The sequence below is a fragment of the Psammomys obesus genome, unplaced genomic scaffold (genome assembly GCF_907164565.1).
Source record: "Psammomys obesus unplaced genomic scaffold, mPsaObe1.curated_primary_1811, whole genome shotgun sequence".
NCBI lineage: Eukaryota > Metazoa > Chordata > Mammalia > Rodentia > Muridae > Psammomys > Psammomys obesus.
In genome coordinates, this window is record NW_026590701.1 from 2,853,967 (window position 1) to 2,877,330 (window position 23,364).

The 23,364-nt window shown below is 43.4% G+C and overlaps 2 protein-coding genes across 8 annotated transcripts in view; one reads left to right on the top strand and one right to left on the bottom strand.

Annotated features, from left to right (window-relative positions):
• Ap4s1 (adaptor related protein complex 4 subunit sigma 1) overlaps window positions 1–15,143 on the bottom strand; it is a 39,152-nt gene extending 24,009 nt beyond the window's left edge. Inside the window, exon 1 of one of the 5 annotated variants that reach the window (XM_055608523.1) lies at window positions 15,066–15,143. The gene's annotated coding sequence lies outside the window, so the exon portion shown is untranslated. Of the gene's footprint in view, window positions 1–10,737; window positions 10,764–13,590; window positions 13,863–14,626; window positions 14,964–15,065 lie in introns of those variants that run through there. The other 4 variants (XM_055608521.1, XM_055608525.1, XM_055608522.1 and 1 more) reach the window with 4 other exon arrangements.
• The window catches only part of Strn3 (striatin 3), an 83,405-nt gene continuing 74,165 nt past the window's right edge, over window positions 14,125–23,364 (top strand). The window contains exon 1 of one of the 3 annotated variants that reach the window (XM_055608518.1): window positions 14,125–14,558. In XM_055608518.1, the coding sequence (XP_055464493.1) occupies window positions 14,283–14,558 (276 nt within the window). In that variant the 5' untranslated portion in view covers window positions 14,125–14,282. The remainder of the gene's footprint in view (window positions 14,559–23,364) is intronic. The other 2 variants (XM_055608519.1, XM_055608520.1) reach the window with 2 other exon arrangements.

Below are 23,364 nucleotides of genomic sequence, written 5' to 3' on the forward strand. Positions count from 1 at the left end.
GTTCCAGGACAGCCATGGATATTGAAGAGTTTAAGTTAGCCTGAGTATAACTTCATTTTGAAATAAAGATCTTGACTGGGAACTGAATTCAGGCACCAGGAAATATCACAGAATGTACACCTGGCAGAAAACAAAGTTAACTCTCCTAGCAACAGCCTCCAGGAAATAATACAGAATAAATGCTTCATAGAAAATAAAGACAATCTCCCTGGCAATAATCAATGGGAATCGGTTGAGAATCGGGTGGAAAAATTCTCCCCAATGTTTCAGATTATATGCCTTAGCCACTGTGATTGTGTACCTCAGAAAAGGTCACCCTGCCCTGCTAAACTTCACCCAATTCTGTAACGCCAAGGCTTGTGCCCCCCTGCTTGCTGCTATGGAAACCCCCTGATCGCAGACTTTCCCTTTAAAAATCCTGTTCACTCAGTGCTTGGGGTCCCACTTCTCCACTGCTGCGTCAGTGAGACTTGGGTCCCAAGTTCGATGGCTCTCTTAATAAAGCTCTCTTGCTATTGCATCGAGTCACCTCCTGGTGGTCTCTGAGGGTCCCGTGAACCTGGTATTATACTATATAGCTATTTCCTGTTCCCAAGAAACAAACAAACAAGACTCTAACTAGTAGCAAGCTGACATAGCTGGCCAGAACAGAAGATTTTGGTAAGGGTCAGGACATTTGGAGAAGGACTACAAACCACCCAGTCTGAGTGTTGAAGCGTAGCTGTTTGGTGAGACATCTGTGTCTATTCAAGAGTGTAATCAAGTGTCTGTAAGATGGCTCAGCATGTAAGGTGGCTAAAGGTGACAGCCAACAAGCCGGACCATTACCTTAGATCCTTGGGACCACATGCTGGAAGGAGAGCATAATCTCCTGTAAACTGTTCTTTGACTTCCGAATGTACACTATGGCAGGATTACACCCCCAACTCACACCCAATTCTCTCTTTCTCACACACACACACTCACAACAAACTAAATAAATACTTTCTGTTGTTGTTTTTGAGACAAAGTTTCTGTGTAGCCTTGGCCATCCTGGACTCACTTTGTAGATCAGGCTGGCCTTGAACTCACAGACATCTGCCTGTCTCTGCCTCCCTTGCCTCCCTGAGTGCTGGGATTAGAAGGCATGCACCACCATGCCCAGCTAATACATTTTTTTTTTTAAGAGTGGAATTACGATTCTACAATAGAGGCTGGTGAGATGGCACAGCAGTTCAAAGAATTTGCAGAGGACCTGGTTTGGTTCCCAACACACATGGCAGCTCACAACCATCTGTAAGTCTAGTTTTGGGGGATGTGATGCCCTCTTCTGGCCTCTGCAGGCATCAGGGAGACATGTGGCACATTTACATACAGGCAAGCAAAACAGACACACACATTTTAATTGCAAAAAAAAAAAATCTATACAATAAGCTAAACTCTTCTGAAATAGGCAGATTGCATGGAGAATTCTACCTTTGGCATATGAGTGGTTCTGAGACTAATCAGAACACCAGCCAAATTATAGAAGCTGAGACACACCATCATACACACACAGAGTGAGTGTGTGCTGAGACACACCAACACACACACATGAGAGAGAGAGAGAGAGAGAGAGAGAGAGAGAGAGAGAGAGAGGTGGGCAAAGTTGCTAAGCCAAGCTAGACATCAAATACTTTTTACTGAGAATTTAATCTACTTGAGATTAAGAGAATGTGTAACCTAGAGTCTGAACGTCTGGATGACAAAGCTGGAGAGCGTGGCTCTGCTGCATGCTTGCAGTGTTCCTCCAGTTTTCATGCGACAGGTCTACAGTCCTTTACCCTGTGATCACCTATTATCACCAGTTCTTTGTTGGAGCTACGAACACATTACAGGACGGGTTTGCTTTAAATTTTAGCTCCCCTGTTCCCCACAGTGCTGGGGACTGAACCCAGGGACCTGTACATGATAAGCAAGCGATAACAGGTGGTTACCTCAAAGTAAGTCCAAATACTGTGCAGTAAAAGGCTGGGCTGGGAGGAGCAAAGCCTGGGGCTGCATTCACTGAGCAAACAGCAGGGTACCATCTAGACCAGCTCACCCAGGGAGTGACAGCTGGGCCTCGTGGGGAGGCCTGCAGTCATTCACTCCCCTTTTCAGGGAGATAAACTCACTGGTTGGGTGGAACCACCGCACATTCTACGGTGTTTAGTCATAGGTTACTTTTATTCTCTTTACAAAATACTGCCAGCAGCCAGGGTGTGGCAGGGCATGCCTGTAATCCCAATGTTGGGAGGTGGGGGCAGGAGGGTCAGGAGGTCAAGATCACCCTCAATGACATAGTGAGTTCAAGGCCTGCCTGGGATAAAGGAGATGAGATCTTGGGTCAAAATAGTAACAATATAAAAAACTTATCTTTTTTTTTTTTTTGAGCAAAATTATTTAATTTTGTATTTTTGAGACAGGGTTTCTTGGTGTAGCCTTGTCTGTCCCGGACTTTGTAGACCAGGCTGGCCTCAAACTCACAGAAATCTGCCTGCCTCTGCTTCCCAAGTGCTGGGATTAAAGGTGTGTACCCCATGACTGGCAAGTTATTTTTTATTCATGTAATAATGCATCTTTATTTTTATTTTAAAATGAGCAATTAAATTTTTTGTGACCAAATGTAATGGTTCAAGCCTGCAGTCACAGAACTTTGAAGGTACTTAGGAGGCAGAGGTAGCCAGATCTCAGAGACTGAGTTCCAGGACCGCCAGGGCTGAAAAGAAAAGAACATGGCATCTGTGTATGCAAAAATTTAAATGAATTATAAATATATACCTGTATTTCAAAGGCCAGGTAAAAGAAAAAAAAAACTGTATCAAAGAGATAACCATGGTAAAAATTTTGCCTATAAGTGTCCTGGCTGCATTATGTGGTAAAATGAGCTGGAAAAAGATCCCACTGAGATGTTACATCAAGAGATCAAATTCCCTATCAGCGGACTTGGAAAGGGGCACGGTGGAGAGGAGGGAAGGAGGGAGGGACTGGGAGGGAATGAGGGATCGGGACACGGCTGGGATACAAAGTTAATAAAATGTAACTGATAAGAAAAAAATAAGATTAAAAAATAAATAAAGAATCTTCATATGAAAAAAAAAAAAAAAAGATCAAATTCCTCTCCACCTTACAAGACCAGGATGGTCTCCTCCTGACTTCAAGAGTAAGGATGGCAGACAAGGACATTTGGATTGGTACTCCTCAGGATGCGGGTTTTCAAAGGACAGTCTAAAGCACTGAGGATCGGAAGGGACCTTGCTCTTCCTGCATGCTCACAGTCACAGGACTCTGTGGGACAAAGTGGAACACTCAGCTGTTACTGCTGTAAAGTGCCCAATGCCAGGACAACGTGGAGGCTCAGGAGATCATGTCTGAGACGTGAGCCTACTTGGTCACCAGGGAGGAAGGAGGTCAGACACTTAGGAAACTGAGGTGGGACAATAAAGAGCTCACGAGTAGACAACTGATGGGCGAGTTCGGGGAACACGGATGAACTTCCTGTGTTTGTGAATGCAGATCAGCAGCACAGAAGGCTGCGCAGGGTGTCCTGATACGGAAATGAAGGAGGAGATTCCACCAATGGAAGAACGGAGAACGGAACTCCACTGTGGAAAACATGGCACAAAGGGTGTAAAAATGCCCTAACAGGGAAGATCTTGAGAGGAAGGGAAATTGAAAAAGAACGTGTGTAGGTTTGTGTGCATATCTGGAGGCCAGAGGACGACACTGGGTAACCTCCTCAACTGCACGGAAGCCTGATCCCAGCACCCACATAAAAAACCAGGTGTAGGAACATGCATCTGTAATCTAGCACCTTCGATGCAAAGACAGGTGGGGCTCAAAGTTTCTGAAAAAGTTTCTGTGCCTCCTGATGGCAGATGCAATGTGACCAGAAGCCTTTCTTTTTCTTCTTTTTTAAGATTTATTTATTGCTTATACAATATTCAGCCTGCATATGTGCCTGCAGGCCAGAAGAAGGCACCAGATCTCACTATAGATGGTTATGACCCATCCTGTGGTTGCTGGGAGTTGAACTCAAGACCTTTGGAAGAACAACCAGTGTTCTTTCTTTATTTTTTTAAGATTTATTTATTAGGTATACAGTGCTCTGCCTCCATCAACACCTACACATCAGAAGGGGGCACCAGATCACATTATATATGGTTATGAGCCACCATGTGGTTGCTGGGAATTGAACTCAGCTCCTTTGGAAGGGCAGCCAGTGCTCTTAACTGCTGAGCCATCTCTCCAGCCCCAAATAAATAAATAAATAAATAAATAAATAAATAAATATATAAATATATATATATATTTATATATATATATTTAAAACAAAAAGCAAACAAGCAAAAAAGAGTGAGGATTGTAGTGCTTTGAGGGCTGGAGAGATGGCTCAGCAGTTAAGAGCACTGACTGTTCTTCCAAAGGTCCTGAGTTCAATTCCCAGCAACCACATGGTGGTTCACAACCATCTGTAAAGACATCTGGTGCCCTCTTCTGGCCTGCATGCATACACACAGGCAGGACACTGTATACATAATAAATAAACCTTAAAGAAAGATTTATATATTTCTGTGTATGAGTGCTCTGACTGCATATATACACCTGCACCCCAGCAGAGGGCACCAGATCCCAGGAAGGATGGTTGTGAGCCACCACGTGGGTGCTGGGAATTGAACTTAGGTCCGTTTGGAAGAGCAGACAGTGCTCTTAACCAATGAGCCGTCTCTCCAGCCTGTGAGCAGCAGCCTTATGCTTCTGCACTAGTCCTTCCCTGCTACAATGTGTCCTCAACTTGTAGGCCAAAAGAATTGCAGTAACAGGAAATGTAACTAAAATATACTGTAACACAAAATATGAAGCACATAAGTATATAAATACATTCTAGAATAAATAGACAGCTTAACGAAAAACAAAACAAAACAAAACAGACCACACTTATTTGGGCTTACTAGGTGTCAGGCAGTGTTTTGAACACCTGCTCTACCTTATTCCAGCCCCTCTAACAGCCCTGTGAGCAACAGACTCCTTGTCTCCCTTTTACATATATGGAAGCATGTTTGCCACAGTTATTCATAAAATGATGAAGGAAGAAACCATTTCTATTGGTCTGTCTTCGGCTTCGGTATTGTGTGGCTTCTGGACTCATTATCTCTGGGCCTGTCTAAAGCAGCGCCCCTCATGCTAGTGCTGTGCCCCATTAATACAGGTGTTCCACATGTGTGGTGACCCCCACCACACATTCCATTGCTGCTTCCTAACTGTAATTTTGCTGCTGTTCTACGCCATACTGTGAATATCTGATATGCAGCATCTCTGATACTGAACCGCCAAAAGACTTGCAGCTCACAGATTGGGAACTGCTGGTCTAAAGAGTCGCCGTCCAGCTAGAATGGTGGTACACACCCATATTCTCAGCACTCAGGAGATAGCGGCAAGAGGGGCAGGAGTGCAAGGCCGGTCTCGGCTACATGGCAAGTTAGAGGCAAGGCTGAGTGAGCTACAGGAGACCCTGTTCCTCACCATCTCTTCTCTCTTGAAAGAAAAAAAAAAGAACAAAACTCTTAGCCCTTTAGTGACAGCTACAAAAGGACCATAGGTGCACATTTCCCACACCCTGTTTACCAGCATAAACCTACGGGGACTGTGAATGTAGCTCAGCGGCAGCTGCTTGCCCAGTATGTGTAAGACCCTGTGTTCTCTCCCCAGCACCATAAATATAATAAAAAGAGAAAATTCACTACGTGAATCAAGCTGGTTTCAAACTCACAAAGATCCACCTGCCTCTGCCTCCTCAGTGCTGGGACTAAAGGAGTATACCAGTATGCCTGGCCATCTTTTAATTATTTTCATAATTACTTTTTTTTTTTGGGGGGGGGGTTTCAGGACAGGGTTTTTCTGTGTAGTCCTGGCTGTCCTGGACTCACTCTAGATCAGGCTGGCCTTGAACTCACAGAGAATCACCTCCTTCTGCCTCCCGAGTGCTGGGATTAAAAGCGTGTACCACCACTGCCCGTCTTTGTTGTTTTTTTTTTTTTTTTTTTTTAGAAAGGGTCTCTCTCTATCCTCTATACTTAAAAAAACAACAGCAAAACAATATGGAACCTAAAATGTCCAACAAGTGACTCGATTATATAACAAGAAGATCTGGGACACTAAAGCTGAAGCTGCTACTGTAGAGAGAAGAGGAAGCCCTGAGTGAACCTGTGCTGTGTCAAGGACTCCAGAGCCTCAGACCACGGAGGAGGAGGGAAGCAGCCCCTCCCCTGAAGGGGGAGTCTCTCAGGAACATGGCAAGCCTTCCTCTTGTTCAAGCGTGGATGCCGATAGTGTACAGAAAAAGTCCGCCAGTCCCCTAGTGTTTACAGTGTGAAGACTGTTCTTACAGACTACTCCTTCTGAGATTAGCTAAATGTATGTATGCCTTCCATCCAACTGTCCACCATAAGCCCCACCTCCTCCTTTATCTGCATGTAATTACCCTGCCTCCTTTTCCAGCTGTATGCAATAACTCTGCTTCTCTGCTCAACTCTATAGAATAAACACACTGCACTTCAGAGGTGCTGTGGTTTCTCCAGCTGAAGAGCCTGACCCCCTTTTTTTCTGTGTGTCCATCTGTCTTCTTTTCTTCATTCCCTCAATGCCATAATTAGGTCCATCTTTAGAGCCACGTGGGACATGGCATACACACAATATCATCTGTGGCTAGGAATTCCTTTATTTATTTATTTATTTATTTATTCATTCATTCATTCATTTATTTATTTATTTTTTGAGACAGTGTTTCTTTGTGTAGCCTTGGGTGTTCTGGAACTCTGCTCTGTAGATCCGGCTCTCCTCAAACTCAGAGAATCCACTTGCCTCTGCCTCCCAAGTTTTGGGACTAAAGGTGTGCCACCACCACCTGGCTTCCTTTCTACTTCTAAAAAATAAAAAATAAAACCTAGCAGGTTAAAACAGACCAAGAAAACTTCAGTGATATAGTATCATTGCTTTTTGTTTTCTTTTGTTTTGCTTTTGAGACAGGGTTTCCTGGAACTCGCTCTGAGACCTGGCTGTCCTCAAACCCTGAGATTTGCCTGTCTCTGCCACTGGAGTGCTGGGATTAAAATCATTTGCCACCACAGTCCAGCTCATTTATTGCTACTTTGAATTTCTTAATGAAGTGTAGCAATGCTACATATTTCCTGCTGAAATGTAAATAGGTAATTAAAATGGTCAGACTGTGACAGGCCTGCCAACTGTCACCAGAACATATAAATTGACTATACTTCAGTTTCCAATCACCTGTACCTTACAAAATTTGAATTGTAAATATATCAAAATTAAGCCCGGTGGTGGTAGTGCACACCTTTAATCCCAGCACTTGGGAGGCAGAGGCAGGTTGTCTCTATGAGTTTGAGGCCAGCTTGGTCTATAGAGCAAGTTCCATGACAGCCAGAGCTATACAGAGAAACCCTGTCTCGAACAGCAACGATAACAACAAAAAATCTCATCATAGATGGTTGTGAGCCACCATGTGGTAACTGGGAATTGAACTCAGGACCTCTGGAAGAACAGACGGTGCTCATCAACCAGCCCATCAATTTATATTTATTATCGTTTTTTGTTTTTGTTTTTTGTTACAGGGTTTCTCTGTGTAATAGCCATGAGTGTCCCGGACTTACTCTTTAGACCAGGCTGGCCTCAAACTCACGAAGATCCTCCTGCCTCTTCCTCCTGGATGTTTATTATCTTTCTTATCAATTATGTACTATATATGTGCCCCCATGGAGGCCAGAAGAGGGCATGAGATTCCTTCAAGATAGAGTTACAGGGGTTTCTGAGCTGCTCACCTTTGTGCAGAGGTCTAAGCAAACACTGGTCCATATGCAAAAGGATTTGTAATGCAAAGCCATCTCTTCAGCCCCCATAAGCTCAAGGAGCAAGGCGAGGTGAGGTTATGGAGAGTGGAGTGGACCCCGCATAAAAACCAAGGAAAGCATACGGAATGTGCCAGGAAAACATCCATAAGAAGAAAAGCCAGACGAAGAGTCTCGGTGAGAAAATCTAGAATACAGCAGTGTAGACTGTGTGTATCTCTCTCTCTCTCTCTCTCTCTTTCTCTCTCTCTCTCTGTGTGTGTGTGTGTGTGTGTGTGTCTGGGAGGTTCAGGATATGGTGCATGGATACAGCTAGGTCATGCTAAGTGAGCAGAGCCTGGCAAATGTGCAGATTCTGGGGAAATATGGAGATTCTCATGTATCAGTGAAACAGTATGAGATTTCAAATATTCCTTACGAAGAAAGAAAAATACAGTAGATGCAATGAAATAGCAAAATCTTGATAACTATTAATAATAAGAGCTCATTAGGTGTAGGGTTGGGCATGGTCAGTGATAGAACATGTGCTTATATGCAAGTGGGTCTAATTCCCAGTACCAACTCCCTTCCCCAAGTCATCCAAAACCAGTCTATAACAAACACAAGTTAAAATATCGGATCATGAATGCCAGACAGCTTGTGTACCATGTCCAGAAACATGGATTCGATCTTCAGTATTGAAAAACCCAAATAGTCTTACGGCTACCCGCAATTATAAGAAACAAAGTTCAATAAGAGTTATTTTAAACGTGTCTAAAGAATTTTCCAACCACAGCTGCTGGGGAGGCTGAAGCAAGAGAATCACAAATTCAGGCTCTATTCTGAGAGAGAGCTTGAAGCCATCCTGGGCAGCTTCGTCAAACACCCATGTCAGAAGGAAAAGCAGGACAGCAAGATGTCCCAGTGGGTGAAGACTATCGGGCCTGATGACCTGTATCTGACCCCAACACCGTGCAGATGGCAGAAGTGACTCCAGTAAGCTGTCCTCTGACCTCTGTATGCGTGTGTGTACTTCCCCCACACACAAATAAATAAATGTAAAAATAAGAGCAGAGAAGATAGTGCCAGTGCTAGCCTAGCATATACAAAGCCCTGGGTTCAATTTCTAGTACTAGAAAAGAGAAAAAGAGTTCCATCTTTTTTCTGTGGGTTAACTGTCATGTACTTTAGGTTGGGCTATTAATAGAAAGACACAATTCAATGTTATTAGAATATGCTGTTATTATTATGTACACTTTTGTGAAAATTTGACAATTTAAAATATTTTCAAGCAGCTGAAGCTATGGCTCAGGTGTGAAGGTGTGCATTGTATATGTGGGGTTCTGGATTTGGTCATCAATACCAGAAAAGAGAAAAGAAAAAAAGAAAGAAGATAAGACCAAACCAAATCAGTAACAGTCTCCAAAGGAGACCGCAGTCCTGCATGGGCACAGGCGGCCGGCACAGAGGCCCTCTGCCTGGCAGCATCCTTTTGAACATACCGATGCTCCTCTGGGAGACAAGCTACTTTCTTAAGCTTGTCAAATCATCACTTGGACACTCTGGCCAGTTCCCATTTGTTTATGGTTTTCAGTCGTTCTGCTCTCACGTTCAGAGATGGTTATAGATTCTTAGCCAATGTACAGGAGGTACTTGGCTCCAGGCAATCTTTTCTTTTTTCTTTCTCTCTTTTGACATCTCTGTAAGTTAGCTATTACACAATATTACCACAGCCTACTTTTTTTCTGACTCATATTACCCAGGAGACAATTGCAGAATGAATTTAGACTAGAATTTTATATAGTATCCTGGGTTTCTTAAAGACCATTTTCTATAATCTGTAACGATCTTTTTTTTTTCTTTTACACACAGTATTTTATTTGCCTGAGTCAATAACCTTGCATATAAATGTTTTATATATATTATATATACTGTATATATATTACAAATATGTAAGAAGGTATTTGAGTATTATTTACTCCTAACTTATTTAAAAGCCTGGAATTCCCTGATATACTTTGGTTTGCATAATATATAAATAAATAAAGATATATTTGTAATTTTTATAGCCATAAGCAACTTCTGTAATGAGATCAATGTCTGATCTCATTTGTCAGCCTAGGCGTTGGTGCAGGTGAGAGTTGCTCCCTCCTTTTCTGTTGTGACTGTGTTATGTGTGCTATGCTCCTTTGGTTTGAACTCATGTCAGTTCTTAGCACAGCTTTTGTAGGCTGTAATATTTGTTTGCTCTCTTACTTTATAAATGTAAACACCTTGCTATTTCCCGGAGTAACTTAATCACCTGACCATAATTGCAAACATGCTAATGACTCAGGAACCAGGGACAGTTGTGAGCCCAGTCTTACAACAGTAGGCAAATAGTGATGAAAGACTTTATTTCCTTTTTTCCAAATGCACACACACTCGCTATATGAAAGGGTGGGGACCACTTCCTATTATACAGTGGGACTAGCTAAAGTCACTAAGAACTGTGTTGTGACTTGTTCTTTCAGCCTTAAAAATAAGTATGCTAGTCATATCCTTTCTGATGAAGAAAGACAGTGACTCAGAGTATTTATGAATCTGCTGAGTTCTCAGTGGAAGATGACAGGTGCGTGGTCGGCAAAAGACACTAAGTTCTCAGAGGCAGAGGAAAGGCTCTTCAGATATCACATATGGAATAGCTGATGAGAAGTTATCTGAGTATTATCTACTCCCAACTTATTTAAAAGCCTGGCATAATACATGTAAATGAAATATGACAAGTCCAGCTGGGCAAAAGCAGAATAAACACAAGTTCAAATATTACTAGTAGGAAAGAAAACAAAAAGTTCCCTTGAAACTAAGCTGATTAAGAATACAGATATTCTTTATTTAAAAAACAAAGAGGACTCACTGTGTACTTTAGGCTAGCCTGGAACTCATCATGAAGCTCAAGGTCCTGCCTCAGCCTCCCCAGTACAGGAAGTACAAGAGCCACCACACCTGGCTTAAACAGGCTTTCTTGAAGATCATCAAGAGCTGAGCAAGCTGGTGTGCATTTGCAATCCTGGCATGTGGGTGGAAACAGGAGAGTCCCATGCTCGGGGCAGCACAGAGTGAGCCATTACTTTACCTTCAACCTACCCCAAACGTTCTGAAACGAGGAGAGTATGGGCAGGAGCACAGATGAATAGAAGTGGTGACAGGAAGTTTCAAGGTGGGACGGAAGAGAGATGACTCAGCCATAGCTGGGAGAGGGAATCCAGACAGGTAGGTTGCACTGTGATAACATAACTTGGGGGAACTCGTTATCTAAAGTTCAATAAGCTCATTCCAGTGTTCTCAGGAGTAGTGGGAAGGAAGCATCATGTTAACAGTATAAAGCATTATCTTAACAGAGGTGCAAGTTTTGTATGTGTATTTTTTGTTTGTTTTGAGACAGGATTTCTCTGTGTAATAGTCCTGGAACTTGCTTTTTTTTAGACCAGGCCGGCCTTGAACTCACAGAGATCTACCTGCCTTCACCTCCTGTGCTGGAATGAAAGGCTGTGCCACCACTCCTGGCTGCTATTTGTATTTTTAATACTCAGGGCAGTTTGAGTCATTTACCTAGGCTGGGCTCAAAGTAATAATGTAATCTCAGTACTTGAAAAACTTAATAGGATTTTGAGTTCCAGACTAGGGCCATACAGCAAGACACTGAAAACAAAACAAACAAACAAACAAACAAAAAGTCAGAGAGAGGGAAGGAGTAGTTAAGATGGTTCAGTAGACAAAGTACTTGTAGGATAGGCATGAGGACTTGAGTTCAGATCCCCAGTACCACGTAAAGCTGGAAATATTTGTATTAGTTTGTCTAAATGTTATTCATCAAGCATTTACTGACATCTACCTTGTCCTCTACCGTATAGGTACAAACAATAGAAATGTGGGCTCTGCCCTTGAACAGCCTACAATCTTGCAGATGAATAACTCCAAACACATGAACTGTGCTATATTGACACTTAGAAAATCATGGTTAAAGTAAATGGTATGCATAATCAGTTGGATTTTGTAAATCTGGAAACACAAGGTTTTAAAAGATCTTTTTGGGAGATGCCTATGCAAAGATATGAAGGAAGTCAGGGTGGTAAGTATTAAGTAATTTGCTTACAACAGGGCTGGAAACTGGAAGGGCAGAGAGATAGGGGTGTACAACTGAAATGTGGTTCCATGAATCCCAGGCTGGCCTCAAACTCACTATGACCATCTTAAATTCCCAATCCTTCTGCCTTCACCTTCCACATGCTGGGATTAAAGGCCAGTTCAACCATGAAGCCTACTTGGGCTTTGCTCTAAATTTGGAGATGACTAAAATATTTACGCAGAGGGTGACAATTAAATCTGCCTTAGGTGACTACTCAGGCAGCAAGGCGAGTGACAGGGAAGCGCAGAAATGGGAAAAGACAGGGATGAATTTCTGAGACAGGACTGGATGTCTGGGTTAAATGCAGAGGACTAGAATGACTGCTAGCTTTAGGTTTGGTATAGTGTCATCCAGTAGGACAGACAATAGAAGAGAAACAAAGTTTTCTTTTTTGCAAGGTGTGTGTATGTGTGTGGGAGCCTTGAGTGAGGAATATCAATGTACATCAAAGAGCATATAAATGTGCTCTTTTGATATAACAATCATGCAAGTGGGCTGCAGGCCCTTAAAACAACCTCAAAATGTGCACCTGAAAAGGTCCTGAAGACATGTCTAAATATTTCTGAGCTTTTTTTTTCTTATAAAGGAAAACATTTCATTGGGTCTGGCTTACAGTTTCAGAGGTTTAGTCCATTATTGTCATGCCCAGAAGCATGGCAGCATGCAGGTGGACAAGTTGCTGGAGGAGCTGAGAGTTCTATGTCCAGACTGGCAGGCAGCAAGAAGAGAGTTTTATGTTCTGAGCATTTTATGTTCCTCAAGGGTTAGGACTGAATGAACCAGCTGTATGCTGATTAATATGTTATTAGGAAGTGAAGATACAGTACTCTCAGATAACAATACTATTTCATATTATTTTAGACCTCATTTTATATACAAACATGGAAGAAGTGTAACAGATCCAATCAGCTCATTAATACAGCTCATTAATACGTAACAAATAAAACGTATATATGTCTCTGAAATTACATTCTTGAGTAATCATATAATGTGCTCCATAATGAAATTTATTTTTTCCAAGACAGGGTTGCCCTGTGTAGCCTTGGCTGTCCTGGGCTCGCTTTGTTGATCAGGCTGGCCTCGAACTCACAGAGCTCTGCCTGCTTCTGCTGGGATTACAGGCATGCGCCTCCTCATCCAGTTCATAGTGAAAATTTTGTAGGTTTTTGTAGTAGAAATAAATATTACTTTTGTCTTATGCAACCAAATGGTTATTAGCTTTTTAAATTATTATTATTTTGCTTTTTTAGACAGGGTTTCTCTGTGTAGCCCTCTATAGCCTGGATTCCATTTGTAGACCAGGCTGGCCTCAAACTCAGACATCAGGCCATCTGCCTGAATTTGAGTGCTGAGATTAGAGACATGGGCTACCACACCCAGCAGCCAAGTTATTAGCTCTATTAACTTCCTTTCTTTGCAAATTATCGGTCCCTATCTACCCACCATTCTCAAGATTCAAGATATCGCCACCTCTTCTCCTAGTAAAGAGAGAGAGAGAGAGAGAGAGAGAGAGAGAGAGACACGATCGCTCAAACTTCCCCAAACAAAGTCTAAGAATAATAAAGACTGAAGACAAGTTACAACAGGCAGCCGGGAGCACCGAAGCGGGACCAAAACAGCAGGTCGCGACGAAGCCCAGGAATCAGTGAGAAAGTCCCGAAGAATCTGGGCCACTGGCCAAAAGTGCACGGCTCCGGACTCGCGGAGACTGACGGGCGCTACGACACCAGGGGTCCAGCGACAGGCAGAGGAGGAGGCTCGACCTTCGGGAATTCCGGAGAGACGTGGGGCTTCAGCCAAAGCACCGCGTCCGCCCGCGTCCCCCCGCGTCCCCCGGCGCCGCGGAGCCGGGTGGGGGCGGGGCCGGGAGGCCGGGCCCTCCCCCGCCCCCAAGGCGCGCCCGCCCGTACCGCGCGTGCGTAGGGCGAGGCCGGACTCTATTTGGCTCTCCGGCGCGCGGCCGCCGCGGCGTTCGCTACCCGGCGTGCAGCGCGCGAGCGGCGGCCCGACGTTCCTCGTCGCCCGTCCCTCCCCCTCCCGCCGCGGCCCCCCTTTCCCAAAGTGAGTGAGTGAGCCGGGCAGATGGAGGAGGGACTGTAATGGCGGCGGCCCGCAGCTCCCTGCTCTGATCCGCGGCGGGCGCACGGCGGCGGCCCCCTCCCCGGCCCCCTCCCGGCCGGCCCCCGCCCTGCCGTCGGCGCGGGGCCACCGTCCCGGCCCTCCCCGCAGCTGTCGGCGTCTGGCTCCGCGCCCCGGCCGGGGCCGCACACACAATGGACGAGCTGGCCGGCGGCGGCGGCCAGGGGATGGCGGCCCCTCCCCGGCCGCAGCAGGGACCCGGGGGGAGCCTGAGTCTCCCGCCGGGGGCGAACGGAGCGCCGGGCGCCGGGGGTCCTCCGGCCGCCGAGGCGGCGGGGCCCCCGGCGGGCGCCGAGCTGTCCCGGCCGCAGCAGTACACCATCCCGGGGATCCTGCACTACATCCAGCACGAGTGGGCTCGGTTCGAGATGGAGCGGGCGCACTGGGAGGTGGAGCGGGCCGAACTGCAGGTACCTCGCCCGGGCCGTCGCCGGCGGGGTGGGCCGGGGGTGGGGCCCGGGGGGCGGAGGGGACCTACCTGGGCCGCCGGCTGCGGCCGGACGGCGCTCCCGCGCCCCCTCCCCCGCGCGCGGCGCCGGCGCCCTCCTCACGGGCGGCGCGCTGCGGGCCTCCGCGGGGCAGCCATTTTGGCTTTTAGCATGGCGTCCGCGGGGCTCCTCCAGAGGCGCCTGCTGGGCCTCCCGGCTCGGGCCCAGCGCGTCGGGGCGCGCGTCTGGTGTGGGCCGGCCGGGCCCTGAGCGTGCGCTCCGCGGCTCCGGGAGGTGAGGAGGCGCGGGGAGGTCCTGGAGCGAGTGGCTCGCCTCCGGACCGGCGCCCTCCGCCGTGGCGGCCTGCCCCCTCCCCCGCGCCTCGGGGCGCACTCGCCCCTTGACAGCCACGCCGCCCCGGGCTGCCGCCGCGCACAATAGCTCGCCGCCGGCCGAGTTTGCCCTCCCACCCTCAACTCTTCCACGCACCCGGGATGCCGCTGTGGTCCCTCGGATTTCCTTTAGCGCTTCATGATTCTTCACCACTTTTAACTGAATTTTTCTCCTTTGGGTCGGCTTCCCTAACTAGACTTTCCTTCTCCAGTCTTGTTTTTACTGATGGAAAGCAAAACTGGACTATCTGTAATGTATCTATGAAATGTCTGCGGAAAGAATTGCTCTTTTTGTGTGGTGCACGCCAAAACGGAGCTAACTGTTGACTTGGTGTGACCCTTTGACAGACTTGAGTTATCCTAACTTTTGGGCGGTGGTAGTTTCGGCTTCATGCCTTGAATTTTTAAAATTGCTGCATCTGTTTTTAAGGATTATTTAAGCTGTAGGATAGTTGCATTTTGAAGTTCCTTTCCAGGGTATAATTTAAGCTTAGAAGGAAAAAGCACGCTGTCTAAACGTTGCATCAGTTTTTCAGACTTAAAATTTCGGGTGTAAGCAATATATATTGTTCATTATTATAACACACAACACATCTTTGAACTTAGGAAGAAGTAGTCTTAAAACGGGAGATTGACTAATGCAGAAATGGTGCCCTCAAATAAATGTGAATCTTCAGTTTGGTTTTGAACCAGTAAACTTTTTTTTTTTTTTTTTTTTACATTGATTACTTTATTTCTGACCTGATTGTTTGAAAACAACATAGAGAATTTCATTCAAAAGTTAAAAGCAGACAGGCGCGGTGCCCCTTGCCTGTAATCCCATCACTCAGGGAGGCAGAGGCAGGTGGATCTCTGAGCCCCAAGGCCAGCCTGGTCTACAAAGTCCAGGACAGCCAAGGCTACACAGAGAAACCCTGTCTCAAAAAACAAACCAAAACAAAAAGTTAAAAACACACAGGTGTAGTGACACAGATCTTTAGTTCCAGTACTCAGGAAGGAGGGGTTAGATATCCTTGAGTTCAGGTCAGCTTGGTTTACATAGAGTTCGGGACAACCAGGCTTACATAGTCTATCTCAACCAAACAAAAAAGTTTTAAAAAAAAAAGTTTTATTGCCAAAAGCATTGCAAAACAATTGATTTTACTTTTTTGGTTGTGGGTTTTTGTTGTTGTTTTTTTTTTTTTTTTTTTTTTTTTGAGACAGGGTTTCTCTGTAGCTCTGGCTGCCCTGGAAGGAACTCTGTATAGACCAAGTTGGCCTGGAATGCAGAGATCCACTTGCCTCCTGCGTGCTGGCATCAGAGTTGCGGTTGGTTTGTGAGGCAGGGTCTCTGTGGTCTGGGCAGCCTAGAACTATGTAGAACAGGCTAGTTTCCATCTCTTAGAGATCCACTTGCCTCTTAAATGCTGGGATTAAAGGCTTACACCACCTCATCTGGCAAGCCAGTGAACTTTTACTTTACTTCACAAAGTGGGTGAAGTTAAACTTCAAAAACAACAACAAACCCTACATAATTTAGTTGATTTGGTAGCTTTAGAATTGTGCTTAAAAAAATACCTTTGTGTTTAAGAGATTACAGCTTTCAAAAAGCTTAAGTTAAAATTGCCTGTATTTTTTTTTTTTAAATTTGTAGTGTCTACCTTAATATTCTTGGAGTTAGAGTTCTGTGGGCACACAATGTACTTACTAGTATGCTGTGATGCCATGCTGACTTAATTTTCCATGTGGGTAGACTGAGGTGAAATGTTCATTAAAAAAATTGCATTGGGACTTTTGCTTACTTGATAAACCACCACCAGTCCTTATATAGTGTTTGAACCGTGTACTGTTGTTTTGATTTTCAAATCAGCAATTGAATTTGTCACTCGGGCATGGTCAGTGTAAATAGCTAAGACAGCATCTTGTGTTCAAATTAGCAAGTTTTACATTATTGAAATCTGTGCTGTCAGCCTCTTTCTTCATTTCACTTTCCAGTTGTTCCTGTCCTCAACAGCAACAGAAAAGAACTTTTAAGATTCTGCTGCTTGGTTTCTTTCAGATATTCTGTTATTTGGCCTCTTTGAGAGTCTTTGTTTACTTGCTTTTTCCCCTCTTTAGCATATCTTATTATGTTTAATTATGTGTGTGCCTGTGCACATGAGTGCAGGTGCCTCCAGAGGCCAGAGCTGTTGGGCTCCCCTAGAGCTGGGGCTGCCGGTGTTGTGAGTGCTGGCAATCAAACTCAGCTACTCTGGGAGGGTTCCATTTCTCTAGCCTGCTTATTTGTTTCTCTTTTTTCCTAGCCATTTCCTTATGGTATACTGATACCTTTGCATGACTGAATTGTTTGTATCCATATATGTGTGTGTGTGTGTGTGTGTGTGTGTGTGCATATATATTTGTTGTGTTGTTTTTTTTTTTTGAGACAGGGTTTCTCTGTGTAGCCTTGGCTATACTGGACTTGCTTTGTAGACCAAGCTGGTCTCAAACTTGCAGAGGTCTGCCTGCCTCTGCCTCCCTGAGTGCTGAGATTACAGGTGTGTGCCACTGCTCCCAGCTGCTATTAGTCTCTAATTAAGACTGCTTCTGAAGTATGCACTTAAACTTTTATATGTTTAATGTATGTGTAGTTATGTATGTGTTGTATTTAAGCTGTAAATTTAAAATTATTTGTTAACCTTTTAGAAAACAAGACAACTTAAACCATTTATATGTAGTTCTCAGCACACTAATCACACCCCCCCCACACACACACCGTTTTGGATGGTAACTTGTAATGTTGTCCAGGCTAGACTTTAACTCCTGGGTTTAAGTGATTCCCAGCCTCAGCCTCCCAGATAGCGGGGACTGACATGTGAACACACATTTTTTGCTGTGCTGGAGATTGAACCCTGAGCCTGTGTGTGCTGTGTAGTGTGGCTGTAGTTTGTGATCTCCCACAGCACACAGACTGTCCTGGGGACCCAACTCAGGTTGTCAGGTTGGCAAGCTTCTTCAGCCCTTTGCCACCTCACTAGCTCTACAGTTGTTTTATTCTCTTGTATTTACCTGTTAACCTTGGTCCATAGTCATGGTTTTTAGGAACATCCTAGAATGAACATTGTATCCCTCTTTTCCCCCAGGAACTGCAGATGTCCACATGCTGTGGCTTTATATGCTGTTCGGGTTGGAGTGCATCCTAGATCCCAGAACCGGGCAGGCAAATGCAGGTGGACCTGTCTTGAGTTCCAGGCCAACCAGAGCTATATACAGACTGTCTGAAATAACAGGCTCTTCTTTGGCATCCCCTCTATCATTTCTTTCCTCTCATCTGCATCATCACTTCTGTTTTTTTTTGTGACAGAGTCTTGTTGTGTATCCCTGGGTGGTATGGAGCTAAACTGTTTAGCCCAGGGTAACCTCAATTAATTGTGATCTTCATGAATAACCTTTTTCAGTAAAAGGAATAGTATAGGGCACCACCAAGCCCAGTCTACTTTTTGTAATACTTTATTTTATTTGTTTCTCATTTTGAGGTTCTAAATTGTCTTGTTCATTATATTTTTTACTATAAACAGTTTTGTTACATTTTGACTATTTTGTGTGCTTGTGGATGGGCATAGCATGTGTTTGGAGGTTAGAGGGCCATGTGGATCCAGGGATTGAGCTGGGTCAGCAGGCCTAGCAGCAGGTAGATGCCCTTACCCTCTGAGCCATCTCCAGGACCATAAGTCCAATTTATTTACTATGTGCTTTCCAGGGCCACAGGTTTGTGATGTTGTGAGGTTGGTGGAATTGGCTGCTTTTTAAATTTCTGACTTTGAAATAATGGGCTCACCAGAGTTTAAGTAATGTGCTCAAATATGTACCTGGAGACAGCAGAAAGCAGAACTGGGATTTAAACCTGGGGCTATTCATTAGCTTCCAGACTTATTTGTAAATTTTCTGATTAACTTTTCTATATCAACCATTGATTTAGCTGATTTTGTATCCCTATTCTCTTGTAAACCACACTAAACCTGTACCACAAATGAATGTTATTACTACTCTTTAGTCAATGAATCTTTTCCAGAGTATATTTAGTCTCTTGAATTTCATTGTTTTCTTTGTTTTTCAAAGTTATTTATTCAGTAAATGTGTGCTACTTCAGGCAACTTGCTAGGGGTACAATTATGTATGAAATGAAGACTTTACCCTTAGGGAGCTTGTTTTGAAGAGACTAAAAAGCTTTAAGTGTAAATTAAAGGAGACTGAGAAAATAAATTAAATTGAAACTTGTATGAGTTTTCAGTTACTATTTAATATTTATTGAGTACTTTCAATATAGTCTTGTGATTCCCCCACAAACTCTGTATATTAAGTTCTTCAATATATTCTTACCCTATTTATTTGTTGTTTGTTTATTTAAAATTGGGTCTCATGTATCCTAGGTTGGCCCCTCTTTAGGTAGCTAAGGATGACCTTGAATTTACCCTCCTCCTTCCACCTCCCCAGTGCTGGAATTAAAGGTGCAAACAGGATTGTACGATATCATGAGTCCAACCCAAGGCTCCAAGGCTTAGGCATTTAATTCTTGCAGAAATCTCGCCTCTTTAAATCTTAAGTTTAAAAAATACTGAATTGTATTAAGAACATTGCATCTGGGAGAAGCAACATTCTTGAAGCTGGAAAGAGGCTATTGACAATAGGAAAACTAGACTAAGATGATTAAAAGGGCCATCTAAAACAGGCTCATCCTAAAATAAATTTTATCTCACTGATTTTTAATTTGAGTGGCTTATAGTCCTCTTGCATATACAGTGATATGGATCTCTCTTGGCTTAAAAAGCAAGAGGGTAAGGAGATTTTGCCTGGATAGGCTGTGGAGTCTGACCACTAACCTATGGAAATAATCTGATTTACTCTGTGTGTTTCATTATAATAGTACTGCACTCTTTGTTCATAGGGCTCTTCTTGCCTGAATTCTCTATTGTAATCTCATACATTTTCTTCTATCTGCTGCCTGTCTTTTAAGTTTATCCTTTATATTGAAAATACAATTATATTGTTATATCTTTGCTTTTGTGTTTTATTGTGGAAGGTTTTAAATAAGTACTTAAAAAAATAGTTTTGTGATTTCCCACAAATGCTTGTTATTCATCTTGAATAACCCCTTAAGATCAGTCTCTTTCTGTCTGAGACATGGTCTCTTGTATTCCAGGCTGGTTTGTCTCACTGTATAGAGAAGGGTAGTCTTGAGTTCCTGATAATATTGGGATAATAGGAGTGTAACACTATGCCTGGTTATTATGTGGTTCTGGGGATGGAACCTAGGGCTTTGTGCATGCTGGGTAAGCACTCTGCCAACTGAGCTGTGTAACCTTTTACCTGATGAGTCTTGTTTTAATCTTCTCTATCCATTTGCCCTCATCTCATGTTATTTTGATGCAGGTCTTAGAACCATGTAATTTCACCCATGGCATTTTAGTATAAAGCCTGTGTTGACTCATGCCTATAATCCTAACACTTGGGAGGCTGAGATAATTTGTTAATTTGAGACCAGCCTAGTAAGCCAGTGCGTTCTAGGCTAACCTGGGCAACAGAGGGAGGGCTTGTTACAAACAAAATAAGGCCAGCAGTATATATATTTAAAGATAGATAAGGGCTATTAAACACAGTTGCAATATGACTACTATAAGTCATATTGTTGAGATAGAATATCGATTCCTTGATTTTTTTTTTAATCAAATCCATATTTGTTGTTTAGATTTCCAGTTTAGTTATCTTGGTGTTCCTTTGAATCAGTATCCACATTGTGTCTGGGACATCTCTACCTCTTGGTCATCTTTGTTCAAGAAATTAGACAAGGGTCAGGGAGATGGCTCAGCTGGTAAAGAAGCACTCTGTGCCAGGACTGATGATGGCCTGAGTTAACTCTCTGGGCTCACCCAAGAGGTGAGGACAGGCTGCTGTAACTTGTTCTCTGACCGTGTGTGGGAGAGTATGTGTGTGTTTGAATACAAACTCACACACACAGTGGGGTAGGAAACATTGAAGTATATGAGCCTGTGGGGTCCATCCTCATTCAAACCACCACAAGTGTGGTAGAACTTTTTGATGGGTTTAAGTGAAATTTATTGTATTTAATTCCTTAGATAAAAAAAATTACATGTAAATGAATGAATGCTTTCTCTAGGTTAGAATCACTGTAATTTACACACCAATTTTGTCACAGGTAAGCTGTCATCTCTATTTTACAGAGAAAGAAACAGAAGGTGAAACATTTGCTCAATATTAGTTAGTAGACAGTAATACCCGGAACCGCTGAGTTGATCTTGATTAGTATAATACTTGATTAGTAAATACCTCAGATTCACTGGAACCACCCAAGCAGCAAAGAATTGTAAACAGTGATTGATGGTTAGGTTTAAAAGACAAAAGGGCATGTGGGTAGTAACAGCTTGGGCCATCTTAAAACAGATTTTGTAAAAATGTTTTCTTTGTATTTGACTTTTCGGGACAAGGTTTCTTTGTTTATCCCTGGCTATCCTGAACTTACTGTGTCTACCAGGCTGGCCTGGAACTTCGGAGATCTGCCTGCATCTGCCTTCTAAGTGCTAGGTTTAAAAGTGTGCATCACTGCTGCCCAGCTATGGTGAAGGAATTTTAAACTCTAAATGATGCCACACATGGATGCTTTATTTGGGAAGTGGAAGCAGGAGGATCAGAAGCTCAAGATCATCCTCAGCTCTTTAGCACGTTGGAGGCTAGAGCAACATGAGACCTGCCTCCAATAACAACAAAGTAAAAACAAACACAAACAGAAATTTTGAACTTTTGAATAGGTGATGTGTTGTTCAAAATTAAGTCTGTTAGAAGTGAGGTGCAGACTCAGAGCTTCAGCTGCTTCCTCTGCTGCTTGAACTCTTCTAGGCCAAGCCTGAGCTCCTGGCTTTGAAACTGAAAGAATTTCAAGACTAGAAATATATAGTAAAGTAAAGAGATGGAGATTTTATTAGGTAGTGTAATAGAGGCTTAAGTGTGAACATTAAGAGAAAGGTGCTCAGAAGAAAGACACACCCAAGACTTCCAAGCCTAGGTGCAGGCTCTGCTCAAGGGAGATTTAGCAATTAAGAATCTTAGCATTAGACATACATACCATTTTGCTGGCTTTCAAGTTACATCTCAAAAAATTCTAGGAAACCTTTCCCCACCTTTTTCCCTTGTTTGGTAGATGAGATACACTGAGGTAGCTCTGGAGGTGCCAGCAGAAGCCACTGGCTACTCAAGGGCTTGAAGTGCATGTCTCTGTAAATGACATACTTTGTTGAGATTCCTAAAACATTTCAGGTTTACGGCTGGAACAGGAGAAAAGCCGTACCTGGTAATTGTGCTGGAATTTTTTTTTTTTGTTATTAAGATGCTTCTGTTGGATTTTCAGGGTCAAGGGCTACTTTCCCTACTCCTGTCTGTCCCCACGATTTCCCCTTCCTTTCTTCCCCTCTTTCTTAGCCTTTTTTTTTTTTTTTTTTTTTTTTTTTTTTTATCTTTTTGAAATTTATTTACTTTTATGTGCATTGGTGTTTTGCCCAAATGTATGTCTATGTAAGAGTGTCACATCTTGGAGTTATAAACAGTTGTGAGCTGCCGTGACTGCCATGTGGGTGCTGGGATTTGAACCAAGTCATCTGTAAGAGCAGTCAGTGCTCTTAACCACGGTCTTGGATGCTGATCTCCACCTTGGTAGGAGATTCTCTTAGTAGGATGCCTGTCTGTGTCTGTGTTTCTGTCTGTGGGTGCATAATAAGTAAATGTGAATATATTTTCTTTTGTTACAGTAAGTAGGAAGGCTATGTCATGTTTTTTTATTCTGTTTAATACCTGTTGTAGAGATTGTTCCTAACCTACTAATGGAGTGTAGAGTAGTCCTTCGCTTTTTTCTTATAGCTGTGGTGTGGTATTTCACTATTGATTTAACTAGGCCACATTTGCTAGACAGTTGTTTAATTTTCACAAAATGCATTTAGCTTTGTTCTTGAAAGTATGAGTAACTAGCCTTGGTGTTTCAGAATAAACTCCATTGTATTGCCCTTTTCTTATGATTATTAGCAGTTGTAAAAAACTTAAAATTTAGGCCTAGAGGTGTAGCTTAGGAGTAGATAGAGCACTTACCTCATACAGATGAGACCTGGGTTTGAGTCAGTATAATAGACAGATAAATAAAGATGAAGTGTATATCATCATGGCTAGAAAGTCCAACTAGCCTAGCTCCAAGTTTATTTAATCTTTTAAGATTTGAAAACTTTTATGTTGTATATTTTATTGTGGTTTGCATTTAAATTTGATCTTAAATAGGGGTCCGTGTTTTGGTTCCATTAAATTGTAAATGGTGGGACTGGAGAGATGGCTCACGTGTTGAGTGCTTATTGCTCGTGCAGGGCACCTGCGTTTGGTTCCCA